The following is a 17069-nucleotide window of genomic DNA, read 5'->3' on the forward strand; positions in this document are numbered from 1 at the left end:
GAGGCCCCGGCTGGCGGCAGGGCGGGCAGGGCAGGGGGTGCGCTAGAATCCATAGGCCTCCCGCCACCTCTCCCCCCACCCCTCTCCCGCCGGGCGCCGGGCAGGGCCCCCGGGGGAGCCCCACGCCTGGGCCTGATCAGCGCTTCCTGGAAGGTCTCGGGGCCCAGGAGCGAGCCCACCACCTCCCCAGACGCCGTCCCGCCCTCGGGGTCCTGGCCCAGCACCGGCCGCCTGGCCGGGCCCGCGGTGCAGGGTCTCAGCCTTTCACCAGCACCGCACCCACGCTCCGTGGAGCTACCACGGTCGGAAGAGAAGCTTCTTGGTTTCGGTCTCCTTCCCCCTCTTTCCTGTGGGATGTCGGCGCAAGCGTCCCACCGTCCCCGCTGGGCAGTCCCGTGGCGCTGCGGCAGGGCTGGCCCGCTCTGTGTGCTTCCGCCCGGGCTCGGGTCCCTCCGCTGGGGTCACGGCCCTTCTCGGCCTCCTGCTCAGGTTCAGTGGGGGGGGAGCTGGCCCACAGCGCCCTCCCTCCCTCAGTCGTATTCCGTGCCTTCTCTCCCAGGCCTCCCACCTGGGGCCTGGGCGGGGTCGGGAGACGCTTCCTTCCGTGGTGACACCAGAACCGTTTAGCCTTAATGCCAAGTGCGGGGCACAGCAGCCCTGGGCTGCCGGGCGGCCTCCACATCTGGACTCTCAGGGTCCAGGGAACAACTCGGGGCGCTCGTTAGAGGCCGTCTAGCTGGGGAGACGTTTGGTGGCTCTGTTGGCCGCAAAGGCAGAGCCACGAGCCCCTCCTGCGGCGTGGACGGCCTGGCCCGGGCTCCTGCCGCTCTGGGGGCCGCTCTGGCAGGGTCGGCAGCTGGCAGCCACTCTCCGTGACCAACCTGTCATGGAGTGTCAGGCGAGTGGAGCGATGTCACCGTAAAAGGGCGACCTCTTGAAAACGTCCTCAGGAAGCAGGACTTCTGTGCAGGCGCACAGCCCCAGGCCCTGCGCTCGTTTCAGGACGGAGGGCGTCTGCTGGCCGCTCTGGGGCCCCGCAGCCTTCACGCGCAGGCTCATTGTCGGTGGGCCGGGGAGCAGAGGGTGGCGAGTGCCTCTCCCCGCCGCAGGCATAGAGCGAGACGCGCGCGTACCCTCCCCGGCTCCGGGCCCCCCAGTCCCCCGCCCCCCGGGGTTGCCGAGGAGCCCCACCCCGCGACGTCTCCCTCCCAGACAGCTCCTCTCCAGCCCCGCTTGCACACATGCCCCCTGGGCTCTGCTGCCTCGGAATCTGGCTTTTAGCAGCTTGGCGCCTTCCTCAGACGATAGCAGTTGGGTCGGCTTGTGAGCGAGTGGCTCTTTTTCCCGTGAGGCTAAACACATCTGTGCGTTCTCTGGAGCTCGCAGCCGCGACAGAGGCTCTCTCGGAGTCACATTGCCCCTGCTCATCTGTTCACGGCGGATGCCTCACCGCTGCAGGTCGAGTACAAGTGGCTCTCACTTTCTTTCCACTGAGGAGAGAGACAATGTGTGGGAAACTTTACTTAAACCTTTACTTTCTTACATCAGAAGCGAGGGGGCTCAAGTTCTCGTTTATACTTGGCTTTTCTTAGAACTCAGCCCTAAGATGCTTGCAGAAAACCCCAACTCCGTGGCCCCCCAAGATTGTGCTGAAAGCCTCAGGTTGTAGAGCGTAACGGGTGTGCGGGCGCTGGGCAGGTCCCTCCAAAGGCACGTTCCCCTGGGGAGCCGGACGAGGCAGCCGGCGGCTCTGGGTGGGGAAGGACGTCTCACCGGACCCCTGCTTGGTGGCCCGTCGTCTTAGAGCTGATCCAGGGGAGGCTGGGGCAGCTGTTCGGTGGCGTCCAGCGACCAACGTATGAATTCACAGAGTGCGTGCTGGCGCCTCTCGGCCTCAGAAAGCCTGGGGTGGGAGGTGTTGACACCTGGCCGCACCAAGAGTGGCCATAGAGGGCGCATGCAGGACAGCAGTCCTTCCTGGGGAAGGACAAGCAGGATCCCGCCTCCCTCACCCACCGACAGGGGCGAGACTCAGCCAGGATGGGCCTCTCCTCGGGGCCGGGAGGGAGGGCACATGGCAGTGGGTGGGTGTCACGGGCCTGTGGCGCAGGGGACGCCCTTGGACCCTGCCGGTCACCTCCCCCCTTCCCAGGCCTGGTGGCAGGGAAGGACAAGCAGTGGCCCTATCGTCCCCACCTCCCCGCAGGCTGGTCCTGTCAACCCAAAAGGCAGAAGGGATCCCAGCCCAAGGCAGGGTTTGGCCCTTTCCAGCCACCTCAGGCCTCTCTTGGCTGTTCTGCCCCAACCGAAGCTCCTCGCCAAAGCCCACGACAGCAGCAGGGAGGGGAGAGGATGGCCAGTGACCCCTCTCAGAGAAAGAGACGGCCTTCCGGTGGCTTCATGTCGGTCTTAATTGAAGGCAGCAGACCTCATCTAGAAGGTGCTGCCACACCGCCAGAGGCCATCTGTGCTCTGCTCCTCTGGCACCGGGAATTTGGTCTTGGAGGGAGGCTGCCTCTGACCCCAGCGGGCTGCCCCTGGGGGGCAGCAGGCGGCCTGGTGGGCTCCCCGCAAGCCTCACTTCTGCTGGGGCCCTGCCTCTTGCAGCCCATGAACTCCTGCCTCTGAGGAAGTTCAGAGCCGGGAGGGAGGGCGGTGCCAGGCCGTCCGCCGGCCCCGGGGGCCCTGAAGGACTAGAACGGGGTCGTGGGGGGGGGGAGGGGGGGCTTCCTGTCCCGGGGCATCCCTGCTCACTCCAGAGGGAGCGCCTGCTAGAGCCGCTGGACTAACGGGCTGCTGCCTGTGAGGGCCGGGCCGGGGGCCGGGGCCACAGCCTCGCCGTTTACATTACCGCAAACCCTCTTGCCTTACGGTGGAGGCCGGGGTCCAGCCCAGGGCCCACAGGCAGACACGACATCCAGGCCACAGGAGAGCTTGTTCTGATCATGCATATGAATTTTCATTCTCAGAAAGCCTTACTTTTCAGAAAAATTTTTGTAGCAGGAAAGTCTTGTGAATTTGTACGCGGAAAGAAAATTTAAATAAAGGAGAAGTCCACCTTAGAAAAAAAACAAACCCAACATCCAAATGGGTCTCCAGGCAGGGTTGGCGTGTTCGTTTCCGCGCTCTGGCTGGCACTGCCGGGGGCCTCAGCGCAAGCCCTGGGTGCCCCACCGCGGGCTCAAGTCGCGTGTGCTCTGGCCTCGGGGCCGGTCACCCGAACGATGACCGCTTCAGGCCCCGCGGCCTGGGGCGCGAGCGGTACCCCCCCACCCCGGCGCTGGGGCGGCAGCCCAGCCAGGGCGGTGCCTCCGCGTAGGCAGTTGTGCCGCGTCTTGCCACGGCCACACAGTTGGCCCGACCCCTCCCATTGGTGCCAGAAAAAACCATTCCTCTTGAAAAAGATTTAAAAAAAAAAAAAAAGAAATCCCAGACCGCAGCGGAGATCTTGTAGCCTAGGTAGGATAGTCTGACCTTCTAGCATAGTCTCTTTGGCAAAGAAATTGTGTTTCAGTGCGGGGGTGGGCGATGCCCCGGGGCGCGGGGACGGCGAGTCGGCGGTTTCTCGGGCCGTGTGCGCTTTCCCAGCTGTACCTCGTGGGCACTGGGGAGCCTCAGGAAGTGTGGCGGCCAGGACGGGCAGTGTTGGGCCAGGCCCCTGCCCGGGGCGAAGCGCTGGGTGCAGAGGCGCTGGGTCTGTCCCCCACCTCCACCCACCGCAGCCTGTCCTCCGCACGGGCCGCGACTGTCTTGCACTAGAGCCGCTCTAGTCTCTCAGGAATTTGCTTGTTACTTTTACTGTGTAAATAAAGCTTCCTGGTTCAATACCCAGCTGCCGGGAGCCGGCTGTGTGCTTTCTGTTGGGTGTGGCAGATCGGAGGGTCCCCCCTCTGCCTTTGGGACCCTTCGCTCTGGACTGGCGTGGGCAGAGCCTGGGCCCTTCTATCCCCTCCGAGCCTCAGGGTCAGGTCTGCAAGACGGGGCGAGTGGACATCTCAGAGCTGTCGAGAGGCTCAGGTGCAGGAGGCTGTGCGCGACCACGCTGGGGGTGCTGTGATCGCGGGGGCCCCCAGCACCGGGACGGTTAGTGCCTGTGTGTTCCGGATGGAGATGCCTGCCATGCAAGGCCACGCAGCAGTTGCTCCAGGATGCACTGCTGCAGGGCGCCTGGCCTGGAGCCCTGTGGGCCTGCGGGGCCCCCTGCCCACCAGGGTGGGGGCGTAGGCTGGGACCCCACGCTCCTCGGAGGGCAGCACGGCTCAGATCTGTGCTGCTCGGGCCGAGGGGTCGCCAGCACTCACAGCTCAGCTCAGAGTGGGCTCCAGGGCACACGGTCCCTGTGCCTGGCCCCCAAGTCAGGGACCCCTTGCTAACCAAGCTCAGGAGACCAGGATGTTTGCCGCCTCGAGGACAGGCTTAGGGAGGCTTCTGTCATTTCTATAACCCAAGGTTGGCCCACATCATCTGACCGCAGAGGTTCTGCCTGGAGATCTGTTAGGTCCTGAGGGGATGCACCCCGTCCAGACTGTTCTTGTTTTCTCTTTAGCAGCCGTTCCTTCTTCAAACAAAATGGTCCATGAACGTCTAGTTTACGAAGCAGGTGAAGCAAGGCTGCTGTGACAGAAGCTGGGGGTGTGAGGTGCAGCCTTGCAGCCCCAAAGCCCAGGGGCCCCGGGACCCAGCCTCACGCCCCCCATGACTGGCAGGGGAGGCTTCCACAGAGTGGCCCCGGATGGACCTACAGCCCTAATAGCTCCTTGCCTGCCCCGCTCAGGTGACAACCCTGGCTGTGCTCGGGTCTGGACCTGGGGCTGGCGCCGGCCCTTCTGTCAGGGCCTGGCCCGGGTGGAGCCTTATCTCCCTGGCTCAGCTCACCCAGTGGTGCCTCCCCTGTGGCAGGGGGAGGACACCGTCTTGGGCACAGGCTCTGGGGCTCACTGGGCAGCAGCTCAAATGCCCTGCCGTTGGGTCCAGCTGCAGGTCTCTGGGCCTGGCCCCGCTGTGGACCGCCTGCAGCTGACACGGGCCACCAGGACATACGATGACTCCAGGCAGCCTCCTCATATGCAGACAGGGCTTATAACACTCTTGGGGCTTAAATGAGAGAATCAACACAAAAAACCCCCCAGTACCACACTAGACAGACAGTCCGGTCCAGACTGTGTTAAAACATTTATCTCCACGTGGAAAGAGGGGTGAAAGGAAATGCGTCCAGATACTAACAGTGGTCAGGCTCTGAGTGACTCCTTTGTAAACTTTTCTGTTCATGTTCCTATAGTAACATATTGCTTTTATAATCTTATTTAAAAAAATCAAAACTTAAGAAAAAATGAGATGATACAAAGTGTCCAGTTTGTTTCTCATCTAAAGCGGGACAGTTCTGAGCGGGAAGGCGGGACCTAGTGGATACTCAGGCTGGGTGGAGGTGGCACCGTGAGCGCCCAGCAGGCGCCCACGCGTGTCCTTCCCAGCGTCCCCACCCCTGTGCCCCTTCCTCCTGCCGCTGCCCGCCCGCTCCCCCGAGAGGCGCAGGCGTGGCCCAGCGGGTAGGCCGGGCCTTTGCAGGGACCTCGTTCACCTGATCTGAGGAGAGAAGCGCCGCAGCTGTCTGGGCCCCATGGTGGGCACACACCTGCCGGCGAAGACTCGGACCCCTCAGCCTGGCTCCCAGCTCCCGGCAGGGCAGCGAGAGGATGGTGTGGATGCCCTCCTGGTGCCACGCCCCTCTCCTCTCCCGTGCGAGTTTGGCTGGAGCCGCCATTGCCCTGCCCCAGGGTCAGCCTGGGACTTTCTTGGGACCCGGATCCAGCCAGGCCTGGATTTGGAAGCCTCATAGATGATAAACTCCTGCTGGATTAACCCAGTTTGAATCGGGTTTTCACACAGGGCTGGTACCATGTGGACGCTTGAGTTGGGAGATCTGGGGGTAGGTGAGGCCCTTGTGCCCCCGTCCTGCCCTCTCCTTTGCCCCACCCGTCCCTCCCCCTTCCAGCAGCTCTGCTGGGTGGCCCCAGAGCCTGGAGTGTTTGCTGGCCCTGTGGCAGATCTGGGGCGCATCTCCTGACCACAGACAGGTCCTCAGGCCACTGCCAGCTCTGAACTCCAGCCCTACCTGTGGCCTGTGGCTCCGTCTATCTCTGGCCCGAGAACTGTCCTGCTTGGGGGTGGGGAAGGAGGGTGGGCATCAGGCCAGGGCCCGACAGCTGGAAGGACCCAGGGGTGAGGCAGGTCATCCTCACTTCTGGGCAGCCCCCGGCGCCGCAGCAGGAGAGGGGTCAGCATCCCCAGTGGGGCGACGGGGCACCCTGGCCTGGCCGGGCCGGGCCTGGTCCCCGGCAGGGCTCAGGGAAGGATGGGATAGCTGAGGTTCGGGGGTACATGGCGTCCCCAGAGTAGGGCTGGACCTCAATCCCGAGGCACATTTCATCTCCACTGGGAGGATGCCAAGGTGCTCCTCGCCTGGAAAGACAGCCACCGGGGCCACCGCAGGTCATCCCTTGTGGAGGGATCGTGGAAGGGACTAGAAAGGGCATGGGATGCAGGGTCAGACCTTGATTTGAGCCTCGGCTCTATCCTTGCCAGCCGTCAGCCCGTAGGCAAGTCAGTTTCCCTGCACCTCAGTTTCCTTACCTGTAAAATGGGGAGATGACAGTGTCCACTTCACAGAACCCACAGCTCGGGGGGGGGGGGGCAGCGTGTTCTCCACCCAAAGCAGGGGTCTGCGTCTGCTGCCCCTGAGTCCCTCTCCGTCCTCACTCCTGGGCAGCAGCTCGCAAGGGGAGGCTCCACTTGTCCATGGAGAGCGGGACCCCCCCAGCCTCCTTCCTCCAGAACCATACTGCCCTGCCTGCAAGCCCCTGCTGAGGACAGCAGGCAAGGGCAGCCCACGAAAAAGGAAAGAAAGAAAAGAGGGAACAAACCCAACAGAAGGCTGCAGGCCCGTCCCCGCACAGTCGCCTTCCGAGCCCTGGTGCCTGCTGCCCACACTGCGCTGGTCACCTAACGAGCTGGAATTAGGGGACTCCGTCCAGGGGCAGGCCATCTGCATATCTGCCAGCTAACAGGCCAAACGCCCCTCCTCCCCTGCAAGCCAGTGACCCGAGCCTGGCCGGTGGCCTCATCTTGCTGAAGAGACTCAGCTACCACCGTTTCTTCCTAATCCTGATTTAATGGTGGCCGGCCTGGCGGGCAAGGCCTGGGGACCGCACAGACCCCCGCCGGCCCTGCTCCCGTGCTGGGGACTCAGGTTCAGGGCGAAGCGTTCTGTCATCACCTGCCTTCGTTTAATGGAAATCCTGTGACGGAAGACTCACGACCTCTTGCACGAGGAGTCTCCCGAGATTTGTCAGTGGGTTCTGGATGGATTTGGGGAGAAACAGAGCATTCAAGTTATCTGTTCTGCTGATCGATGCTGAAACCTGAAACTTGGGCCGTGGGTGAATCTGGGAAGCCCGCGGCTCACTGCCCGCCACCTCGGGCTGCTGCGTGAGGGAAGGCCCACGCTTGCCCTGTGCACCTGGTCCCCGTGGGGCCTCAGTTTCCCCCTCTGTTAAACAAAGGGTTTGAGGCAGGCGAGGTGTCTCAGGGCCCTGGCCCCCTGACGTGCAGGGGCTCAAGTCCAGGGCAGGATCAGGGACGGTGCCTCCTCCCTGCCGCCCACCCCGCGCAGTCAGAGCCGGAGTCGCCGTGGGTCAGGGCAGAGAGTTGATTTAACCGTTAGTTTCCTGGGTGTGACACATTCAAGTCTATCGAGTTCAGGCTCCAGAAGGTACCCTCCACCTGCCACCTGGATTCCAGAGCTTACAATTCTTGCTCGAAGGACGGCAGTCTTTAAAGTGCCCCTGGGAGCCGCTCCATTTGGGTTCCAGAGGTGACTTGGGATAGAAATGGCGGGCTGCATTGTTTGGGGGGTTCGTGGGGAGTGCTGAGCGGTCCCTCTGACACCAGGTGAGGGCAGGGGCCGCTGGGCAGTCCCGGGGAGGCTGGCTCGGCTCTGGCCGCAAGGACTCTGCTTGGGCGTCCCCGCTTTCTCCAGGCGCCTCTCTAAAACTCAAGGGCTGTTTGAAAAGAGGCAGGGGGCAAACGCCAGAGTCCGATTCGGTAGCGCATTGAAAGGTCTGGCCGACTGGAGAGAGAATGGGTTTGGGGATTTGACAGCTGTGCCCCACCTCTTGACTTCCACTAGGGAAGCACAGGGAGGGGCTGGGCCAGCAGGTGGGGATCAAACTTCGCCCAGGAGGCTGGGAGGTGTGCCCGGAGAGGAGGAGGGAAGGGGGGTCGGCAGAGGGAGACGGAGGAGGGGCTGGTGGCTCAGGGGCAGGGCAGCCCAGAACTGCTTGGCTGGCACCCTCTCGCTTGCCCGTCCAGGCCAGGGGGCAGTGCCTCGGATGGTGTGGGCACAGGAGAGGGCGGCAGGAGGCTAGGGGCCCTCCCAGAAGGCCTGTCACTTGTCCGCGTGCTGCAGCAGCAGGTCCACAGCCTCCGCCAGGTTGTCCACATACCCATCAGCCTTTACTTCCGGGTGGTGCTCGTCACTGGGCCTGCAGAGAGCAGGACCATAGGTTAGTGGATCAGTAACCCCAAGGTGACCCCTGCGAAGCCACTGCCTCCCAGCATCTGGCACGGGCCCGGCCTTGCCCTCGGGAGACCTGCAGGCCCTTCTGTGCCCCATCGGGCAGGCTGGTCTTGGCCAACGGCTGTCCCTGTCCTCCCCACGCCCCAGGCCCGGCCGCCGCAACTCGAGCACACACGCGTCCCTCCTGACTGTCCGCCCACCTGGACTCCTCCCTGTGCCCCTCCCGTTGGAAGCTTGCTCGGAGCCCCGTGGGGGTGACCACTGGCCCCTGCTCCGTCCGTGCTGCCAGCAGAGGGATCACACCTGAGAGCGGGGCCCTGAGTTCGGTCCTTCTCTGAGTTTCCTGCCCAAGCCCCAGGGGGCTCATGTACCATCTGATCAGCGCCCGCAGAGGCTGCTCCCACCCAGCAGAGGAAGGCTCCTGGCAAAGCTGCTCTCTGGCTGAGATCTGGGGGGCTAGAAGCTCCCAAAGCCTTCATCCAGGCCCTGCTGGATTCCCGGAGGTCCCGCTGGATGCTGAGGACAAGGGGAGCGAGACCACACGGCGCGTGTGGGTGCCTGTGGGGTCCGTGCAGCACCCAGGGGACCCCGTGTGGGTGCTCCATGGTGGGGGCTGCGGGCTGGGTCCTGAAGCAGAGCAGGGCTCCAGGTGGACACATGGAGGCGGAGGAGAACTGCAATGGGGCTGGGGCCCCGGCCACAGGAGGGAGGAGGGGCTCGGGCTGGGCTCCAGGCCACGTCCCCCAGAGTCTTGACAATTGCGGGAGGAAATGGGACCTCATCCTGGGGGCCGGGGGCAGCCTGGAGGGCTGTGAACCAGAGCATGGGATCCTGGCGACAGGAAGGGCCGTCCCACTGCTCGCGGGCTGGAGCTCGGCGGGGTTAGGGGCCACTCCGACTACCCCAAGGTCTGACCCAAGCGCCCTGGGAAAGCACACGGCACCCTCCCAGCACCGGGCCCTCACCTCGGAAGCCCCCACCCTGGCCTGGAAGGAAGTGGTTGAAGTTGGCTCTGACACCATCATTAAAGTCAAGGTGCCCCTTTGAAGGGTTTGGCATCTATGAAGCACGTGACCCTAAAATGCTGTCCTGGGCAACGGCACCTTTTCTTTTAAAGAGCTTTCAGCCCAGGAGCCTAGAGGCCCCCTCCCCAGGGGCTGCTGAGGCCTGGGACCTGGGCAGGGGTGTAGGGGGAGGGAAGTGCGGACACTCCTTATGACTGAGGAGGGCCCACCTTTGACTCTGCACGGTCCCCCTTCCTGCTGTAGTCCTCAGGCACGGCCCTCCCACGTCTCCCATCATTTTATCCTTCGATCCTCGGGGAGGAGGCAGGTGCCCCCCTCTGACAGGTGAGGAAATGGGGGCTCAGCGAGGTTCAGAGACTTGCTCGAGGCCATGCCGCAGGGAGAGCAGAGCCGGGCATCTGACCCGGTTCCTCTGATTCCCAGCGGTACTCCGGGTGCCAGAGCCTCCAAGGGCATGCACTGCCACTGGGCGCTCCCACCCCCTCCAGGAAGGTCACAGTGGGCAGCGCCCACTCCACACAGAGGCCACCTACAGATGCCAGGGCCGGCAGGCATCGCTCCTCTGGTCTTCTCGAGCGGGGCCACCCTGCGGCTCAGGGATCGACACACTCACAGACAGGTGCCGTGGGGGGTACATGACTCCCCCAGAGGTGAGGCCCCAAACATGAGCCTTGGGGACAAGACAAGGGGAGAGTGCACAGGGACCCTCACCACCACCCACAGGATCAGCAGCTCTCTCGTGGCAGTGGAGGTACTTTAAGGGATCACTATTTCGTTCTTGCCAGATCCAGACAGTCTATAGTGAACGTGGGAATTAAGATCCACGTTATCCTGCATCAGTGCTGAAACACTCACTTGTTCATAGCGAAAGGTTGTATGTGGCACACACTCTGGAAAACCATGTGGGGACCTACTTGTGACACACAATTCCACTCCTAGGTGTGCAACACAGCACAAGTGCATCGACATGTTCACCAAAGACACGTACTAGAATGTTCCGAGCAGCTTCAGTCGCAATAGCAAAAAGGCAGACACTGCACAAATATCCATCAGCGGGAGAACAGAGAGACAGAGGGTGGTACGTGCACACGTCAGAGCAGCACAGGACAGCACCACCCGCAGTGAATCACCCGCCACACGCTGCAGCGTCTACCCACCCCCCCCCCACAGACGTCACGACGGGCAGGAGAACCAGGCGCGAAGACCCCAAACCAGACCACCTGTTTGTATCAGGTTCGGGAACGGGTACAACCAGCCTCCCGTGCAGAGGCCAGAAGATGGTTCCCTCCTGGGGGAACGGGGTGGGGGTGCTGGCAGTGTTCTAGGTCTTGACCTGGGTGGTGATTACAGGGGTGGCACATGGCGGAAAATGCATTCTTCATTTTCAGTGCACTTTCTATGCACATAAACACGCATATGTAACATACGCTTGAGGTAGATGTTATACCTCGAAAATTTAATTAAAAAGGTCGCATACAATCTCACATATATAAGGTGTCTATCTCCCGTCACTGCGGCTATTCTCTATGGCCTATGGGTCACATTCCTCCAGCAGCCTGTTTTCGTACAACCCTTGAGCTAAGAATGGTTTTCATATTTTTAAAACTTTGTAAAAAGAAGAAAATGTGAGACAGAGACCACAGGTGGCCTGCGAGCCTCAACCAGCTGCCTCTTGGGCCTCTGCAACAAAGGCTTGGGGAGCCCTGGTCCCGGCTGTCCACCCTCCGTGGGCCCCTTCCTTTCGGTCCTCCCCGCGGCGGGCGCTCACGGCCTCCCGGCCACCCAGGTGCTCTGTGGACAGCCCTTCCTGCGGGCGGGTCTTCCTCCTTGGGAACCCAGGCCTTCCTGGTGTGCAGACAACTCCTCCCCTGTACAGACTGATGGGTGCCCCCTCCCTCAGGTCTTTCCGAAGCAGGTGGGGGAGGGGATAATTCTCTGGGTGGCTCCACCTGAGAGGGGCCGGCCTGGCCCAGGGCACAGCGAGCTGGGCTGGCAGGTGGGCAGGAGGCGCCCTCTGAGAAATGGAGACGGAGCACCTGAATGGGCAGTAAACCCACCCCTGGCAAACCATCTCTCTGCCTCAGTTTGCTCATCTGTGCCCTGAGCGTAACAGGCTCCACCCCTCACCCACCTGGTGACCTTGGGTGAGCACGCACGCCTCCATGCCGCGGCGTCCCTGTCTCTAGATGAAGGTAACCCCGGGAGAAGCGCGGGAGACACGCGAGGCTGGAGGGGCCCCGCAGGCCTCGTGCGGCGTTCAGCACGGTGATCACAACCCGTGAGGACGCAGTCAGCCGTCAGGCAGGGAGCCTGGCCAGGACCCGGCCTTGGGCCCTGCCCTGGGCGCACAGGCTGCTGGGGCGACAGACAGAGGGACACGCGGATCCACATGAGCACCCGAGGCGCAGGGAGGACAGTGAGTTTGGTGGGTGGGGGTGGGGTGGGCGAGTGTAACCACAGGCACTGCCAGCAGGAGGGGCAGGGAGGCCGGGACCCTAGGGGACGTCCCAGTGGCGGTACCAGCGCCCTGGCCCCCTGGCCCGTGGTCTTGCCTCGTGCTGGCCTGTGTGCGTGAGGCTGCAGCCCTGCATGGCCCGGGATGCGTCCTTATGGGTCTCCCTCAGCTGCCCCTGGGGCTGGAGGGCAGCCCCGAGGCCCGGCTCCCCGACGGGGCAGTGCCCCAGCCACCACTCAGGAGGGGGTTGTCAGGGGAGGGGGACATCTTCAGGCTGCACCTTCCCAGGCGCTGACACCCCTTGTCCCCACTCTGTGCCCCCTCCCACCAGTTCCCATCAGATTCCTGACTTTTCTCTCCTCGACAGTGAGGCCAGTGGCTGCTCAAAGAACCGGAACTTCTCCCAGCAAACCCCACCCCCCAACCCCGATTCGTCATCCCCGTCATCCCCTGGGCGGCTGGCCCAGGACTGTCCTCCTCAGACCTTCACTGGCCCTTGGGCCAGGTTTACTGTCCAGTCAAACGAACTCCACCCCAAGAGGGAAGAAAAAATCCGCCCATAAAATATGCTTCATAGGGCTTCCCTGGTGGCACAAGTGGTTGGGAGTCCACCTGCCGAGGCAGGGGACACAGGTTTGTGCCCCGGTCCAGGAGGATCCCACATGCCACAGAGCATCTGGGCCCGTGAGCCATGGCTGCTGAGCCTGCGCGTCCGGAGCCTGTGCTCCGCAACGGGAGAGGCCACAACAGTGAGAGGCCCGCGTACAGCAAAAAAAAAAAAAAAAGAAAAAGAAAAAGAAGATGCTTCATAATGAGATTCAAGGCGGCCCCAGCGTACGGTACCAAGCCGAATGGGTACGTGGCTAATTACGTTTAATTACATATCATTTAAATTCAAGAATCCATTAAAAGAAAGGATTGCATTAGCAGCCGGCCGCTGTTTGCCAACAGAGGAAATCGTGGACTTTCATGTCTTAATTACGTGATGCTGCTGTGGGCTGTGGCTCTCAGGGAGCCGGGGTACATGGAGGGGACTCATCCTGGGCCCGCCCCCCTCGAAGCCCCCGAGACAGCTATGCATGGCCTAACTGGGCAGGAGAAGCCTCCACTGCATGCTGGCCAGTGACCTGCAACCCGTGGGGCCTCCAAGATGTCACACTACAGAAGCTGAACCAAGAACCCCAGCAAGCACATGCCCTTTGGCAGTGGGAACAGAAACAGAGGGCAATGGACAAAGGGGCCAAGAGACGCCCCTGGCTTTGAGCAGGCCCTGCCAGGACAGGACTGCACGCGTGGGGAAGGAAGGGGAGAGGCGGGCACGGCTGGGCCGGAGGGCTGAGACGGGAGCGGGGAAGAGACAGACAGGCAGACAGAGGACACAGAGAGACACACACACTCAGGAAGAGAGACGGAGGGAGGGAGGGAAGAGAGAGGGTCAGACAGGCAGACAGAGGGGGAGAAAACAGAGCAGCAGAGGAAAGAAGGTGGGAGAGAGCAGGGGACAGAGAGACACACGGAGGGAGAGGAGCAGAGAGAGGGATGGAGGGAAGGAAGCGAGATACAGAAACAGAAAGGAGAAAGTGGGCACATAAAGGTGGGGAGCAGAGAGCGGGCTGTGCCCTGATCGCCCCTCCGCCCCACTGGGACTTAGGAGAAGCCCCCTCTCCCTGCACCCACAGGCTCAGATGAGGCTCGGCCGGGGCCCCCATGGGGGTCACGGCTGCGCCTCTCCTGCCCAAGGCCCACACAGGGTGGGCTCCCTGCTCTGTCCCCAGCCAGCTGTCTCTTCACTTCCCTGAGCCTCGTTTTCCCCATCTGTAAGGTGGGCACATGGCCTGGCTCTCAGGGTCACTCTGAGAATGAAGCAGCTGGCACCTCGCCTGCACGCGCCAGCCCTCGAGCCGACGCCAGGCTCGGCCTCCTGCCCCCGGCCCTCCCAGGGCTCACTGTCCAGCCCCACACAGTCGTGACCAGGGCTGGGAAGGGAAGGAAAAGGTGCGGGGTCTGAGGGAATTTATGGGGGGATGTGCGGGGGTCAGGGAAGCTTCTGGAAAAGGGGGCATGAGGCTGGATCCCTGCCCCCGCCGTCCATTTGAGCATGGCCCTCAGGTCCCTCCCCGAAGTTGGAGGCAGAGGCAGGTTCCCTGGGTGCTTGCATGGCTGAGGGGCAGCGGGTGCCTCTGCTCTCCTGGGCTCCTGTGTGTGGGCGGTGTCCAGGTGTCTCCGGCCGAGTCTGAGCCTGGGGACCTGTGTGGATCCTCCCCGTCTTGTCAACAGCTCCCACCTCTCCCTGTGTAAACTCTGCTGCGGCTCCCTATCACCCATGTCACAGTCCAGCTCCTCAGCAGAGCAGACAAATCTGTCCCAACTGGGTGTCCTCCCAGTCACCCAGTGTCCAGGGCCCACTGCTCTTCAGACATTCCACGCTCTCCCACACCTCTGTCCACGCTACGTCCTGGAATGGCATGACCACTAGGGCCTGCTCCACCTGCAAACTCCTATTCATCCTTCAAAGCCTCACCCACTTGTTCCCATCTCCAACTCTATGCTCCGTGGCGAGCTGCTCTCTTTTCTGAGCACCCAGAACTTGCCTGCCCCCGCCAAACCCTCGTACCATTCTGGCTGGGCACCAACTGACCTGGGCTGCCTAGAGGGAGGGGCCAGGCCTCCTGCACCAGTGGCTACCCACACAGGCCTGGCCCACACAGGCACCCAGGAAGTGTCTGCCAACCAGTAAATGAACAAAGGCCCCCACCCAGCAGGGCGCCGCCTGTCATTAGTTATTCCGCCCCCTCACGCCCCTTGAGCCGGGGGAAGGAGGGCATGACAGAGGCAGAGAACAAGGCCAATCTGTGTCAGCCCGGACAGCCTCACAGGGACGATCTTTGTACCAGCCCAAGGAAAATGGCAGCTGGACGCCCAGCAAGGACCGTCTCCGTGCCCACCTGGTTCCGCCGACCGAGGGGACAGAGGTGCAGCCTCTCCCCGTGAAGTTCTCGAGGAGACAGCGCCGCCCACCACCAGCTCCCCACCTGGTGTGCTCCAGGGCAGGGCAGGGCCGGGCAGGGGCTCCTGAGACCAGAGGCCACGGCACTGCCCGCACAGGGAGGGGCATGCGGCCTTGTCCCAACTGTTATCCAAGGGCCGGCCACACCCCTGGTGGCTGAGGGCCGGGCACTGGGGCGGGCTGGCCACGTGGATTCAGGGAACCGGGCCGTGGCTCTGGGAGGGTGACGCCACTGAGACTGACGCCAACTCCGGGCTGTGCTGACGAAGTTGGAGGAAAAGGACAGAGGGCTTGGATTCACATGGGGCCGGAGGTGACCTCGGCTGGGCCGAGGGCATCTTTCCATCTGAGCCCCAGGAGTCCCAGAGCCAGGGCCAGGGTGCTTGTTTCTAAGACGGTACAGGCCAGAGCATGGCCTCCGGCAAACGCCCGGGGGAGGGTGCCTGGGATCTGCCGCCTCCCGCCCTCATCCACGCTTTTTGAAGGCTGATTATGGGATTCCTGCCACCAGCCGTGGCCCAAACATGAGACCTGTGGCACGGGGCTTCCTGCCGTCCACCTGCTGGCCCAGGACGCTCACCGTCAGCTGCTCACCAGCAGCTTGCTGGGACCCAATGGGGTAGCCAGCGATCCCCGGCCTGAGCTGGCTGCTGGCAGGTGCCACCTCGCAGTGGGGTGGCCAGGAGGGTGCTCACTGCCACAGATTTCAGAGGCGGAGCAGGGCGGGCGGGGCAGGCCCAGGCCTGGGCAGACACCCCGGGCACCTCCGGGAACCGCTGTGCCTGTTGCTGACGCAGAAACCTACGCAGGACCTGCTCCCCGCGGAGCCACGTCCCATTCTGCCAAGGTCCGCCGAGCCCTGCTTCGCGAGGGGACTCTGACCCACCCCTGCTTGCAGGGAGGCCACCCCGGAGACGAGGACCCAGGCCCTGTGCCGTCCTGCCTGGACCGGTCATCAGCTCCAGCCTCAGATCCCTGTCCTCCAGAAACCCGCTCAGGCCTCAGGCCTGTGTCCCCCAGCCCCACCCACCAGACCCTCGGCTCCCACCGCCCACCCTCAGACCACGTGCCTGGGCCCAGACTCGGCCCAACACCTGGTACAGGCCAGCCTGGAGCCCCCGAGCCCCACCTGGGGACCCTGCAGCCCGGGGGCCCCTCCTGCCACTGATGGGAGAGGCCTGCCCTCCCCCCGCCCAACCGGCTCACGCAGACGCGCACTTCTTGGGATGCTTTAAAATCACAGAGGGGGAAAAATACTGAGATAAAAACCCAGGCCTAGGACAGTCCTTGCCTCAGGCCCCTCTGAGGACCACAGCTCCCTGGCCTGGAAAGGGGATGGGGACACGCTTCTGTCGCCTGGGATCCCCCTTGAGGTCAGAGCTCTGCCAGGGGAGGTGGCCGCGCCCCAGAGTTCCCTTTCCTGGCGGGCGCCTGGGCCTCTCCCGTCCGTCTGCCTGTCTGCTCATCTGTAACGGGCAGGGGTGGGGAAGGGGGAGAGGTAAGCTTCCCCCAGAGCACCCCCTCCCCCTGGGAGTCTTTGTGCAAATGAGAAAGAGGTGCGCCCTGGTGAGCCGGGCCCCTCACGGAACTAACAGTGGACATCAGCCGGGGAGGGGACAGGGCATCGCAGGTTGGCTGCCTCCCCCTCCCCCTCCCTCCAGCCTCTGATGGGAGGGGGATCTAAAGATGGGGGAGGGTTCCTGTGCCCCCACCTGGGAGACACACTCTCCTTGCAAGTGCACGTGGGGCCTGGGGTGGGCCAGGGGTGCTACCCAGAGAGAGGGGAGGCCCACGTCTGTGTGTTCCACCTCGCAGCCTGGGCGGTCCTGGGATGCCCCTTTCCTTCAGGCAGGTGGCGCCCCAGGGCCCAGAAGCCCACCCTGGCTGACCCATCGTCCAGCTGGGAAGGAGCAGGAGTCTCTCCCACCAGGAGGAGGCACCTGCTGGACCAGTCCCAGAGGCTCTGAGCCCTGGTGTGCAACCCGAGGCAGGGGAAGGAACCTGCCG

The 17069-nt window shown here is 63.2% G+C and overlaps 1 protein-coding gene across 1 annotated transcript in view; it reads right to left on the minus strand.

Annotated features, from left to right (window-relative positions):
* Positions 1-7691: 7691 nt before the first annotated feature.
* Positions 7692-17069, minus strand: part of LHPP (phospholysine phosphohistidine inorganic pyrophosphate phosphatase) — a 134047-nt gene continuing 124669 nt past the window's right edge. The window contains exon 7 of the mRNA XM_082853990.1: positions 7692-8540. Coding sequence (XP_082710116.1) covers positions 8444-8540 — 97 coding nt within the window. The 3' untranslated portion in view covers positions 7692-8443. The remainder of the gene's footprint in view (positions 8541-17069) is intronic.

Source organism: Leucopleurus acutus (genome assembly GCF_964270905.1).
Source record: "Leucopleurus acutus genome assembly, chromosome: 14".
NCBI lineage: Eukaryota > Metazoa > Chordata > Mammalia > Artiodactyla > Delphinidae > Leucopleurus > Leucopleurus acutus.